At 32.5% G+C, this 14,979-nt stretch overlaps 1 protein-coding gene and 1 long non-coding RNA gene across 2 annotated transcripts; both read left to right on the plus strand.

Moving 5' to 3' along the window:
• Positions 1 to 5,916: 5,916 nt before the first annotated feature.
• On the plus strand, positions 5,917 to 13,160 carry LOC143076593 (uncharacterized). The gene is made up of 4 exons (XR_012978710.1): positions 5,917 to 6,094; positions 10,355 to 10,512; positions 11,542 to 11,792; positions 13,022 to 13,160. It is a non-coding gene; the product is annotated as an uncharacterized LOC143076593 (long non-coding RNA).
• Positions 6,656 to 9,458, plus strand: LOC143076592 (uncharacterized). Its single transcript, XM_076252415.1, has one exon. The coding sequence runs from the start codon at positions 6,683 to 6,685 to the stop codon at positions 9,314 to 9,316; it is 2,634 nt and encodes an 877-aa protein (XP_076108530.1). The 5' UTR covers positions 6,656 to 6,682; the 3' UTR covers positions 9,317 to 9,458.
• Positions 13,161 to 14,979: the final 1,819 nt, after the last annotated feature.

A 14,979-nucleotide genomic window follows, 5' to 3' on the forward strand; every position in this document is an offset into this window, starting at 1 on the left:
AAGTTAACTTGAAACACTATTTTGCGGTTTACATAAACTTAATTATCCTGAATGAAAGACCAGGCATACTGCTTCGACAATGACTGGACTTTATCCTCATATCCTCAGCCTTGTTACATTTGGATACTTCTGAGTTGTACTGCTGCTATTTTTTTGTTTTTTTTTATTTTTTTTTGTCAAAATGATGTGGATGCTTGAGCATCTGAGCATACATGCAAGCTACGCCACTGGGCATGTAATTAAGTTATTAAATATGTAAGATCATATACATGATATAAGCATGCACCAGTGCACTGGTTCAATAATTCGATAACATATATAGTACTAGTCAACAAAAGAAACGATACACGACTTTTTTTCAAATTAACAATGATAAAGATGAATTTTTCTGTTTATAGGACCAACATTGAAGGTAGTAATATTTAATGACCATGGAAATATAAATCCGTTTAAAAAAAAATTTTTTTTTTGCTTTCATGACGTCAAGCATTTGTCGAAATTCAAGTTTTTTGATAAAATTTACATTAAACGACAATTTAAAAAAACAGAAGTTCCAACTAATGATGTCAACCTCTCATTTAAAGATAAAGACAATGTTTGCCATCAATTCTGTAGTTTTTTTTTGTTTAATTGTAAAGCAAAGTTCGGCCGGCCCCACAAGAAATCGTTAAAATGTAAACATTATCAATTGATTTACCAGTAGACATGTTACGAAAAGGTATATTCTCGACGCTGAGGTTGACAAATTAGACTTTAAATGTGGGGACGGTGTCAAAACATTGATTTAAAAGATTTAAACAGGCAAACTTTAATTCATGTGATTCTTGATTTATTTCAATCACAATATCTAGAAGATCATATTATAATAGAATTTATTGCACGCTAACTTTTGGTTACGTTCTGTGGGAAATATTATATTGCTATACAATAATATCGAATATGACAGTTGCTTTTTTGCTATCGCTTTTTTGCTATCATTGCTGGCGATTATAAGACGTGAAAGTTGTACGCGTGCAGGAATGAGTGGACCGGAAAACAGGGGGACTGAGAGTTAAATATAGATTGATAATATTTACATAGTAAGCCATTTATATATTAGTCTTATTGTTTTATTACAGTTCCTGAAAAATTAAATGTGCCGCCTCACTAATCCCGTATTATAGTGCTCTGCAGTCTTGTTGATTTTTTCTATCTCGGGTATCTCATTACGCCTTCAATAAATCTGAAAGTTTTTCAGTCCCTTATAGCGTGTTCGACATATACCCGAAATTCTGATATACGCAAGTTCATTTTTTTTTCTTTACATTTTTTCTTTTTGCTCGTGATTTAGCTCTTAGTTGATGGCGTATGTGGAGGGTAACGAGGGGCGATCGAAATGGATTAATTTTATCCGCTAAGATGACAGAGTTCTGCGTGAAATCTAACTCTAATCCTGGTCCAATTAAAAGTATGACAGGGTTAAAGTTAACATGTTTGTGAGCGCCCAATGTTGCAGTTCAACACCCCCTCCCACCCACACTCACACATACACACAAACTCTCGGAAAAAATTACTGGTACCTTCGTAAATTACCAATAGGTACACATGGTTTTAGAGATAGCATTTGTATCTCCAATAAAGGAAAGACCGGCTTTCTAAAATGCAACATATCTTTGTTGAATCGTATAAAAATCGTGTTAATGTGTTATAAAATGGACCACGTCAGATAAAAAATTAGGATGTAAAAAACTTGATCGAAATACATTTGGTCACTTCTTTTGTTGCTTTTCATAACAAAGTATATAAAAATAATCGTCACAATTTATTTATATATATCCCGAGTAGGTATAAAAAAGATGATAAAACTATATTTGCAAGGTCTATTTTAAAAGGGCTTGCATGCCCTAAAGATTACCCATTAGTCATTCATATACAGCTTTGCCGAAGAATTCACATAAGTATGAACCAAATGTATCCTCTGCTCTGCACATCTACCACATTTACCTGCCCACCTTTTCTTCCAAACTTTTTTGCATTAGAGTTTCTTAAACTTTGAAATATTAAAGAATTTATAAATATCTGTTTCTTAACACATGGCAAGAGTAAAATCTCTTTGTTCTTACTGTGCTATAATTTAGATAATGCACATCAAAGGTGTGCATTAACTACCTCAGATATACCGCACAGTTCAAATCTATTTTTACCTTTAGGGGCGGTTCCCGGATTTTGAAAGGGGCGTTATTCTATCAAATTAAAAAAACCAAGAATGTGTCCATAGTACACGAATGCCCCACTCGCACTATCATTTTTCATGTTCAGTGGACCATGAAATTGGGGTCAAAACTATAATTTGGCAGTAAAATTAGAAAGATGATATCATGGGGAACATGTGTACTAAGTTTCAAGTTGATTGGACTTCAACTTCTTCAAAAACTACCTTGACCAAAAACTTTAACCTGAAGCGGACGGACGGACGGACGGAAGAACGGAGGCACAGACCAGAAAACATAATGCCCCTCTACTATCGTAGGTGGGGCATAAATATCACCGAGTGTAGCGAGACTAAAGACAATATTGACGATTTTAAGCTAAAACACCCTACTTTGTCCAATCCAAGGGTAAACGACCCTTTCGCCCCCACCCCCGAATCCGCCATCTGAACGAATTTTGAATAATTATTCCTATAAAGAGACTATATTTGGATCGGATTTAATGAGGACCATATTAAAGTTTGTTTTAAAACTGGGTGATTAGCTGGAGATCAATCAGACTTCATTTAGATGGACGTGTCTTAAAAAGTAATACAGTAGATTAAAAGAAATGGGGGGGGGGGGGGGGGGGTGCGGGGAGTAAAAGGTTTTGAAAGAGAAATATAGATTCTTACACTGCAACAAGTGTATTACGATATTTCTCCACTCGAGACAGTTAAATTTTATTATTTAAAGCGCGAGGCTTGCCGAGCCCTTTAAATAATAAAATTTAACTGTCGAGAGTGGAGAAATATCGTAATACACGAGTTATAGTGTCGGAATCTGTTTCTCTAATGCTTTTTATCGTTCTTTTTCAAAGATTTTCAGAAAATTGTGCTCTTTATATGCGACGTCATCAGGCAAGGTCGCCTTTTTTCATGACGTCACAATAGGAAAATTGAGAAGAAACAAAACATTTTGACGTCATAATCAAATTTCGACTAATCATTTGCCGAGAACAGATTTTTCACTAGTGAGGAGAAATATTTTTCTCACACCGGTCAGGAAATGTGAAAATAGCACAAAAATTAGAGAAACATATTTTCTGTTTATTTAACCTTTTAAATTTAGGTATTACAACATCTTCCTCGGTTCTTTTAAGCATATCATTGAGGGAAAGATATTCAAAAGCAATTAATCTTATTTAAACTCAACAACCCTTGCAGTTATGTTTTTTTTTCATACACCGATTTGAAAGTACACAATTTATCAAATTCTTAATCGTCACCAATTAAATAAAAATTGGGAATAAATTAACGGAAACGATTTAAAAACATATACCATTAAATCGCTATTTTAGAATGAGTCTAAATATAAAAAAAAAATTAATTTAAAACTTACCAAAGTCGTATTTCCCCCTTTCTTTACCCTACAAGAAACTTTCCTAGGACCCGTGGATTGGAGAATAACGTCCACATTTCTGAAACGTTCACGTAAATTGATTACGTCATGTGTTAAAACAGTTATTGGCCAATCAAATCGGTATATGTTTTTTAATCTGCACAGCACGAAATGACCCAATAACCCGAACTCCTACGTCGTTCGGGTTATTGGGTCATCTCGTGTTGTGCAGATTAAATGACATATACCGACTTGCTTGGTCAATAACTATAACTTATATTTCTTATTGTTCAAATGTTATTGAATATTCGTTCCATACGGAATATTTATAATAAATTGCCTCCAAAGAATCAATACAGTTTTAAAATGATATCCAATGTATACACAGCTAATATCTTTTGTGTTTTGACATAGTCCCCACATTTAAAGTGTAAATTGACAACCTCAGCGTCGTGAATGTACCTTTTCGTAACATGTCTACTGACAGTATGTGTAAAGTGAAATTAAAAAAAAAATGCTAACAATCTTAAAACTAATCCAAAAAGGTTCCAAATTTACAGTGTGTTGTTTTCATATCTAAAACATTGATTTGAGACGAAAACATTTTTTTCTTTTTTTTTGCATTTTTTTAGATTAAAAAAACCCACCTTTTTTACCCAAAATTTAAAAAAACAATATTTCAACCCATTAGTTACATCATGAACATAACTTGATTAGCATATTGAATATTTTTAAACAAATTTGAAAATTAATTTTGGTACTTAGAAAATTGTGTGTCGATTTTGTGTCCAACTTTCCGCAAAAATTATTTGCACCCTACTGATCGTTTACACGGAATTTAGTTACTTTCCGAAATGTTTTGATTTTCATTATCACATGTGCATACATTGCAAATGAAAGCTTTTGAAAATAGTGTATCTCATTTTGTTTTAGTTTTAATACATTTTGATAAATTTTATTCTAAAGTCATGTATCACTTCTTTTGTTGACTTAGTTTAAACATATTTTATTTGTATAAATGTGCAAAAGGGATGAGACACAATCTAATCAAACTTATAAAGTCTTCTCCCATAACAATTTATAACAGTAGAATATTTACAAAGCATGCATACAAACAATACATTATGTATATATATATATAAAATATTTGAACTCTGAAAAGATGGTGTGTGATGATGTGAGTGGTAATACACTATATGCATGTATTTGCACTTTATTATGTTCTACATTACACAATTAGAAACCTCTTAGACTCTTTAATAAACTCATATACATTCTTTACAATTCTTTCATTTTCAACATTACTTAAAGACTTATCGCCGGAGGTTAAGGTGTTCAAATTAAGTAGAGAGTTATCTGGTAACCAATGTAGATTATTAAATAATTTGGTTCTTATATTCGAATAATTAGGACAATAAAAAAAGAAGTGACGTCACGTGAATCTTCGAATTTAGCACCACAACTACAAGACGGATCTGAATGTTGACTCTGTTAAGATCATAGTTCAAAAAAGAAGCTGAGCACCTAAGTTGTGTCAATATAATATTGAGTTTACGATTGCCAAAGTCATAATGTTTTGGTACTTGGGCTTTTGAATTCAATTTAAGATTTTTTAGTTCGGTTTTAATTTTACCTAAAGAGTCAATGTTGCGTGTCACCACATTAAGGTTCCGCTAAAGTCAAAATTTCAATCTGGTGGTGCAATTACCAAATGTACATGTTTTGTACCTTAAACAAATTACTGAGGGCTGAAATTTTGTCAAATTATAAAATTTTTACCATTATTTGTGGGACCATGCAGGGCTTGTATCAAACCTTAAAATTAAATACACTATTCCAATGTTAAAAGTTGAAAATGCATCTTCACAACACACATTTTTTCAAAAAATAGAACATTCTTAAATCAATGTTATATCACCCAAAATTGGCACCGAGTATTCTTTATGTTTCAATGCAGGTCGAGCTATACCTAAAACTTGCTAAAAGTCATCTGTCTTTCTATTATGTTAAGAATAACAGAGTGTCCCACGCTGTTGGATAGCCGCCATTTTTACAATGTTGTTGTATGATTGAATTTTTACTATTTACAACTGTTTAATTTGCTTGATCTCCCTTGACACTTTATGACTTGCAAATTCATATGTGTATGAGAATATTTAGCTGTAATTTAAAAACATTTTTTACCATTTACACAATAAAATAAACTGTTGAATTGGGTGTTCTGTGATTCTTCTGAAAACGAAAGTAGAATTTCATGATCTGATATCACACCGCACTTTCGAATATAACAAAAATAGCATTTTTTTAAAATTGAATGAGTGTACTGATATTTTTTATTATATATTTCAGGTGAATTAAGTTTTTGGACATTAAACAATCGATTTAATCATTAAATTTTGATGCGAAAGAAATAACTATATGAGAGAAATCACTTCCGGTTTGAAGAACTACGGTTGATCTTTTGATCAAGTGAAGTAAACATTGGGAAAATGTCAGTTTATTGTCTAATCGGTGAACTTTGATTGGTAAGGAATTGATCCTATATATTGAAATACTTGTTTAGTACATATATATCTCTAAAAAACAATCATCAGATATCACAGTTAAGTTCTTAACGGAAAAATAAATACAATGTAGACCAAACAGACATGTTTACACGTGTGTCATTTTGGTGAGTTTGTATTACTTTTAAATTAAATAATTATTTAAATCATGGAAATATGAATGGTAAAAATATGGGTAAGAAACACATTGCAACCAAGGTAAGTGAAAATAAAGTTATATTTAAAAATGTTAAAAACCGTGTATGGAAAGCAAGGTTGACAAAAGGAAGCCACTACATGTGTTGACAATATCAAAGAAGAATTTATTATGGGCAGTAAAAGTAAAAAGAATAGAGTGTTTGGTAGAAGTCTGGGTAGGCATAGCAGAGTAAGGAGAGGGAGGCATTTAGGGAGACCTATTTACAGAATTAAAAAAAAATCTAGAAACATCAAAAAAGACATTTTGAAGATAAAGATAAAGAAAATACATAATTTCTATGGCACTACTTTGAAAAAACATATGTCAAACACCTTATTTATACCGCATTTTCCTATGGTGATAACTTCAGAATGAGGATACTCAAAGTTAAAGACCTCAGTCCAAAAGGTTACAGAATGATGAACTTAGACTGTTTGCAATCACATGTGTCTGAAATAACAATGCATGTATGTTTATGTGTAGAGGCAATGAAGGTTTCGTCTGAAGGAAAAACTCCTATCAAGCTACAGACAGAGGTGAGATCGTTAGGTTTAGCCAGTGTGATGATGGCAGAGTGCCAAGGGTGTTTCAAGAAATTTAAATTTGATACGAGTCCCAAGGTCCCTGGTTCAAAACGTTACGACGTCAATGTGCGTGCTGTTTGGGGTAGTATGGTCACTGGCAATGGCCCAGCACATCTGAATGAACTAATGGCCACATTGAATTCACCTGGTTTGTCTCAGCCAACTTTTACATCAATTGAAACTGACATTGGGAAATGGTGGCACTCTATATTAGAACGGGAGATGATGCTAGCGGGTCAGGAAGAAAGACGTTTGGCAATTGATAGGAATGATTACCATCATGAGGTTCCTGCTATTACAGTAATAGTAGATGGAGGTTGGTCAAAGAGGACTCATAAGCATTCCTATAACGCTGCAGGTGGGGTTGCTATAATAATTGGGAAAGAAACTAAGAAACTGCTACACATAGGTGTTCGGAATAAATACTGCTATATTTGTGGTCAGAATGACAATAAACCCCACACATGCTTTAAGAATTGGGACAAAGACAGCCAGTCCATGGAAAGTGACATTATTTTAGAAGGGTTTAAACAGGCAGAAGAAAAACATGGTTTGCGGTACATGAGAGTGGTAGGCGATGGGGACTCTTCTGTTTTTGCAACTATCAGGGAAGGAGTGCCAGGGTGGGGAAGACAGGTAACTAAGGAGGAATGCGCCAACCATATATGTAAATGTTATCGTTCCAACTTGGAAAAGATGGTTACTGAAAACCCACTGTACAAAGGGAGACATCATTTGTCTAAAACAACGCGAGTGCGCCTGGTTAGTGCATTAAGATGTGCCATCCGCTTTAGGTCAAAAGAACTAAAAGAACAAACAGTAGATGTATCAACAGCAATTAAACGACTTCGCCATGACATCATAAACTCGGTCAATCATGTTTTTGGTCAACATGATCACTGTTCTGACTTCTGCCGCGCTAAAACCCAACAAACAGATACATCATCTGATATTAATACATGTACTTCATCAAACTCTGATCATTCAACAGCATCTTCACCCACCATAGTAAAAAACTCTGATGAACCAGATCTTTTAGATTGTCAGATAGATTTCTGGTCAGAAGGATCGTCCTTGGCATCCCAGGAAGAGTCCAGACTTGGTACAACCATACAGTACAGTAATGTAGAACAACATATAATTAAGGATGTCTTGACCTTGCTTAACAGAATAGCTGAGAAATCTGACCGCCTTATCAGCAACAGTACAACTAACCTGGCAGAGAGTTGGATGCACATCCGAACCAAATTTGATGGAGGAAAGGTCTATAACCTTTGTAACCGTAGGTCATGGCATGCAAGATGCTATGGAGGAGCTCTTCGCATGAATTTAGGTCCGCAGTGGTCATGTCAGGCTTGGGAAACGTGTACAGCAACAGAACCAGGAAAACATTTTACAGCTAGGTACAAACGTAACGAACAGATGCTTAAAAATTCCATTCGGCACAAATCAAAGCCAGATGTCAAACAAAAAAGGTGGAAACGAAAAATCTCATCTCTGAAAGGCTGCACTACAAGGAAAGCTAGACAATCGTATGGTACAGATGCCATTGAGGTTACTACTGATGTATCTACCACAGCGCTTGAAAAACTTCAGAATGATTTTTTGGATACACACATCAATCTTTCGGCAGATCAATGTAAACAAATTACACTATCAACAGTTCAACAGTCTCAATCTGGTCTTTGGCATTCTGAACGTCATAAAAGAATAACTGCTTCAAACTTTGGCTCCATCATTAGACGAAACCCATCTTTACCTATAAATAAATTTGTCCGTAATTTGCTGTACTCCCAATTCAAAGGAAATAGACATACACGAAATGGCATTCTACAAGAAGATACCACCATAGAGGAATATAAGCTTAAGAAAGCAGAAGATAATGAGAATATCTATGTGAATAAAACTGGTCTTGTTATTCACCCAACCAACAAATTTTTAGCTGCTAGTCCAGACGGGATTGTTACATCATCAACTGACGGCACTGGACTTATTGAAATAAAAAACCTTTTGCATTCAAAACCAATCAACCTTTTTGAAGCTGCTAATTCAAACAATTTCTGCCTGATTACTATCAATGGAAATTTGAAGTTGAAGGAAAATCACCCTTATTTTTTCCAATGCCATGGCCTTCTGAATGTTTGTCACAAACCATGGATAGACTTTGTTGTGCGTACACTGAATCCATATCAGATGTTTATACAGAGAATTTATCGAGATGTTGACCTTTGGGAGAACACTCTACTACCAAAACTCAAAGCTTTCTTCACTAAGGCACTTTTACCTGAACTTGCCTCACCACGAGAAGGAAAGAGCCCAGGCATTCGAGAACCTGGAATATGGGTGAGTTCAATATTAAGTTTGAAATCAATCCAAAAACAGCCTTGTTTAAAATTCAGTTGTTTACGGAACAACATTTGATTTAATGAACTTATCAGGGTATTGTATTTTTTAATAAGAAACATCTTCCAATTATCTTATACAGGTATTGTATACAATTGTCAGCTTATGTCATTTTCTGTCATGTATGTATTGAGAAGAAACATCTTCCAATTATCTTACATGTATACAGGTATTGTATATAATTGCCAGCCTATGTCATTTTCTGTCATGCATGTATTGAGAAGAAACATCTTCCAATTATCTTATACAGGTATTGTATATAATTGCCAGCCTATGTCATTTTCTGTCATGCATGTATTGAGAAGAAACATCTTCCAATTATCTTACATGTATACAGGTATTGTATATAATTGTCAGCCTATGTCATGTATGTCATTTTCTGTCATGCATGTATTGAGAAGAAACATCTTCCAATTATATTTATACAGGTATTTGATTCATTTTGTAATTGTCAGCCTCTGTCATTTGCATGTATTGAGAAGGACAATCTTCCAATATTCATTATAGTAGGTAATTCAATACACTCTCAATTATCATGATTATAATTGAAAACATATATATATATAATTATTATTATTTGTATTTAAAAAAAAATTCATATTACATGTATTATGAGAGGAGGTGAAATAGGTTGTATAATTTTTCTATACTCCTTAATTATTTTCAACATATATATAAACCTTGATGTCCTAGAGCCCAAAAATATAGCTGCCTCACAACTCTAAAAGTTTTAACGGCAAAAAAAAGCCTACTAGAAAAGATTTTTCACCAAAAATCACATTGTTTGCCTATTAATTAAAATAGTGGTATAAACACACAAGTTCACTGTATTTTCAAGATCTCAGGATGAAAGGGAAACATTTTTTTTTATCAAAAGGGGTGTCTATTATATTGTAAAGATTTTCACTATGCAACAAACCAAATTTGACAATCATTCAGCTTTTATTTTCATTATTCACAACCAATTATATTGACATTATCATTGTGTGTGGTGCTGGTATGAAACACTGAGTATATTAATGGAATATTCTTATAATACAACTTTTATAATTTCAGTTTGTTGATTCCAAAACCAGTATAAAAAGAAAGAGAAAGATAACATCAGCTTCAACGAATAGAAGAAAGACGAAAAAACAGAATCCAAGACCAGACACTTCATCAGACTCTGAAACAGCCAACACTCAAGCTAAAGAACCTGCACAAAATAGGCTAACGTATGTAATATTATATTATATCTAGCTAGTTTCCCATAATCCTACAAAATTTCATGATTTTGATTTCAAAATGTTATTGAAGTATGCACATCTACATATCATACCAATACATCTTACCAAATGTCAAACCTGTTTCAGTATTTGTGTTCACAATACATATAGATTAATTTTGAGATAGCGGTTACATTTTACTGAGAAAAATACATCATCCAAAAGTTACATTTTTCTTAAAAAAGGTACATGATCCAATAGTAGAGAACATAACAAGCTATCGAGAGGTCACCTCTTGTTCTTAAACCCAAGTAAACAAACACAACACATCACGGAAGATTGGTGTGTTTCTTTGACAAGAATAAGATATTTGACAATTGTTGTTTTATTAAATTTTTTTCCAATATATTCATTATTAAAAAGTGGTACAATGTACATTAAAGATGTACATTTACCCATATTCATATAAATATTAATTAATTTATACCATTTCAATATAAACATAATTATATATATATATATATAGTTAAAACCCAAAATCATGTTGGGAAATGATCATGTGATTGTCTTGTACACCACATGTATGTACAAAACGAAAAACACAATTTTGTATTATGTAAGTCATTAGTACGTTTACAATATATAGTACATCTCTCTTACTATATAGATGAGATATGTATTGCATCTAAATATCTAATACAAGACATACAATGTACATGTATACCTTTTTTAAAAATAGATATTTTGTTAGTCTTGTATTATTTTAATTTTAGTTTCTTGTGTACAACTTGGAAATTAGTATGGCGTTCATTATCACTGAACTAGTATATATTTGTTTAGGGGCCAGTTGTAGGACGCCTCCAGGTGCGGGAATTTCTCGCTACATTGAAGACCTGTTGGTGACCTTCTGCTGTTGTTTTTTCTATGGTCGGGTTGTTGTCTCTTTGGCACATTCCCCATTTCCAATCTCAATTTTATATATTAAAAGAACATCTAAGTAACTTGTTGTTTTAATTTAGTTAGTGATTTTTAATTTAGGAGAGGAAGGCAGAAACAGACCAAATTTGTTGGACGTAGCATTAAACAACAGTGGATAATTGACGAGGATGCAAACCATAAGGAATGGTACAAAGGAACAGTTGTTTCATTACTTAAAGGGACAGATGGAAAATTGAATGCAGTCTATGAAGTGTTGTTTGATGGAGATGATGATGTTTATGAAATTGACCATTTAGTTGCAGATTATCATTCTGGTTCTGTTCAATTTTGTGACTTATGATACATGCCAGGTATGCACATTTTTATCTCGCCATTATTGAAATAAGGGTGAGCTATTTTCTGTTTGTAGCACATCATTTATAAATTTCTTAAGGAAGTATAATTTTTTAAGCCTTAAAGCCGCCAATTATAAAGTAATGAAAACTGAGAGAAAACTCTGTACATAAGAAATTTCGTTATATATCTGGAAAACTAGTGTATGACTTCTTTGTATATGCACATTACATGTACACAATGGAGGATTTATATCCTCCTGATGTTTATCTTCTTTTTGATTTAAAATAATGACATATTGCTGACATCAAGTGTTTTTACTATGCCCCACTGTTTTGCTTGCAGAGATTTATGTTTTACCTTTGTCCGTCTGTCTGTACCACACTTTGTAGGACTTGAAATTAGTTTCAGCTGTATATAAACTTTACTTTGTTTGAACCAAATATTATGAACATTTTACAAAAATTGCGACAATAACCATAAAACACATATCATGTTTGACTTTTAGAAATATCCCACGAACAGTTTTAAAGTAACACAGCAGGAGGTTTGGAATCATTGAGACACATTCTTATTTCATTTCATGTAGTACGGATGGTCATCCAAAAATTGTGAGAGCAAGATTTGATTCTTTCATAATATATTTTCTAGTTCTACATTATCAGTCATTTATATTATGAAATAATTACATTAGATGTATGTTTCATTATAATATTTTATTCTGATTGGCTAACTGCACATCCCGTGTTATTCCGTAAGCAGTTGCATTGCTCAATACAACTTTCACTCATGATATCACGTGCTCCAACAATAAAGTACACAGGTGAATTAAATAATAAAACATATAAAATTCGTGTTTTCATGACCATAGCTAAAAAATGTAATTATAAGTATTGAATGGTTCTTTTTGTAACTTTATAGGGTTGTAAAAGCGTTGATCGTGCGTACATTTGTAGAATGAAGCGCTTCCGCGCTTCATACAAAATGTACTTTGGTCAACGCTTTTACACCCCAATAAATTTACAAAAAGAAGCATTCAATTCTTAAATAAACTATTATAGATATTTGTTACTTTTATTTAGGATATCATAAAGAAGATACCATGATAAAAATTTCAATACCTGTTTATTGTAGATGGTAAATTTTGTCTCATCAAATTGCAATTTGAATGTTTCAAATGAACTTCAACATATATTTTTGATAATGCATTGCAATTATTTCATATATTTCAATATTTTATTTGAAGGTTGTACTGACATGACTGATTATGATTTCCTGTGAGATGGATTTGGAATTGCCTATCTGTTTTCAACTTTTGAATCTGAAATAAGTGTATAATGAAGGCTGTTATATTTGATGAACACTTGGATTATTATAGACCTTGTGATAAAATTGCAATTATTGTATCACAATCAGTTTCACCTTATTGTTGACTGAGGAATTTCATTTACAGTTTATGACCAATGATCTGCACTGCAATAAAAAAATCAATCATTATACACATTTGAGGTACGTAGATTAACCTTATTTTATTGTATTAAATAAAAAATGCAAGCTGCAAATTACACAAACACCATTTCAAATGTTGACAAATATTGCTTTCATGGAGTTATGTTCCTTTATAAAATAAAACCTACTTTCGGGTAATGATTTCCATCTACAGAGTTATGGTCCTTGGAAATTGAATAATGTTATGTCCATAGGCAAATTCAAAACATAATGTAAGGAAATCATCTTCATGTTAAATCACAGTCATCTTTGTTTTAGGTACTGTATTAGTTATTGTGAATTACAGATGTAAAAAAGAAGAGAATTCAATAAAAAAAGAAATCAAGAGCTTATCATGTTCAAAATGATGTATATATACATTTTATATAATTTTTTAAAAGGACTATTGTCTATCTTATAATGTGTATTCATGAGATATGACTGTTTTTATTTATTGTTTTTCAGCTGACATTTTGTTTTCTGCTTTTCAAAATAATGTCTTTTGTCCAAGAGCAAGTGACTGTGAACTATTACAGATATTGTTAAATGATAACTTTGAAATAGTAAGTTTGTAATTTTTTAAAGTTCCAATTATTGAACAATGATCATGATTAGCTTTGTAGTTATGTATAAACAGAAAATGTAGTATGATTGTCAATGAGACAACACTCAACAAATGACCAAATGACACAAAAATTAACAACTATATATGACCATACAGCCTTTAACAATGAGCCAAGCCCATACTGCATAGTCAGCTATAAGAGGCCCTGAACCGACAAATTTAAAACAAATAAAATGAGAAGACTAATGGCCTTATTTATGTACAAAATTGAAGGAAAAACAAATATGTAACACATTAAAACAAAAGACAACCACTGAATTACAGGCTTCTGACTTTGGAGACACATACATACAGAATGCAGCTGGGTTAAACATGTTAGCTGGATCCCAACACTCTCCCTAACCTGAGACAGTAGTGTAACAATACAACATAAGAATGAACTATACAAATCAGTAGAAAAAAGCTTAGCTCATCAGATGGATACAAATAGAAATACATCCAACAAAAACACAGAGAGGATGTTGGAGTTTAATTGTACATCCCAACAACTAAAAAGACAGTAAATACTGATCCGAAAGTACAAGCAGTTACTGACAGCTAGTTACAAGCCACTGACAATGAATAAAACAAAATCGTGCATCTAAGACGCAATTATCAATCAATACACATCATAAACAGTCACACAGTCAGAGAAACACATGACCTTTATAGTTTGTTAAAAAAAAAAGAAAAAAGGTACCTTCAATTTTTGTAAGCACAGAATAAATCGTGGTATTGGCAAAATTTAGCTGACAAAGACATATGTTTCATTCTTTTCATTATGATGTTGACATAAAGACTTGATTATACTTGGTTATTGTGTATAAAGATACCCAAAGCAAGCACCATATGTTGAAGAGGTGATCTTGTAGCTCACTTAAACAGATCAGAAATATATCTTCTGTTGAAGTTAGCTCTCAATTTCTTTTTTGTATTGCATTTTTGGAGTTGGTAATGTCTTGATTCCTTCACCCATATCTGTTTTATATATATAATGTATAAAAAAAGCAACAATCAACATTCAATCAATTTAGGTGTGGATCAGATTGTGCAAATAAACTGATACAGTTACTGAATTAAGATTATATAAATGTCTAAGAATATAACTTAAA

The sequence above is a fragment of the Mytilus galloprovincialis genome, chromosome 5 (genome assembly GCF_965363235.1).
Source record: "Mytilus galloprovincialis chromosome 5, xbMytGall1.hap1.1, whole genome shotgun sequence".
In the NCBI taxonomy this organism is placed as follows: domain Eukaryota; kingdom Metazoa; phylum Mollusca; class Bivalvia; order Mytilida; family Mytilidae; genus Mytilus; species Mytilus galloprovincialis.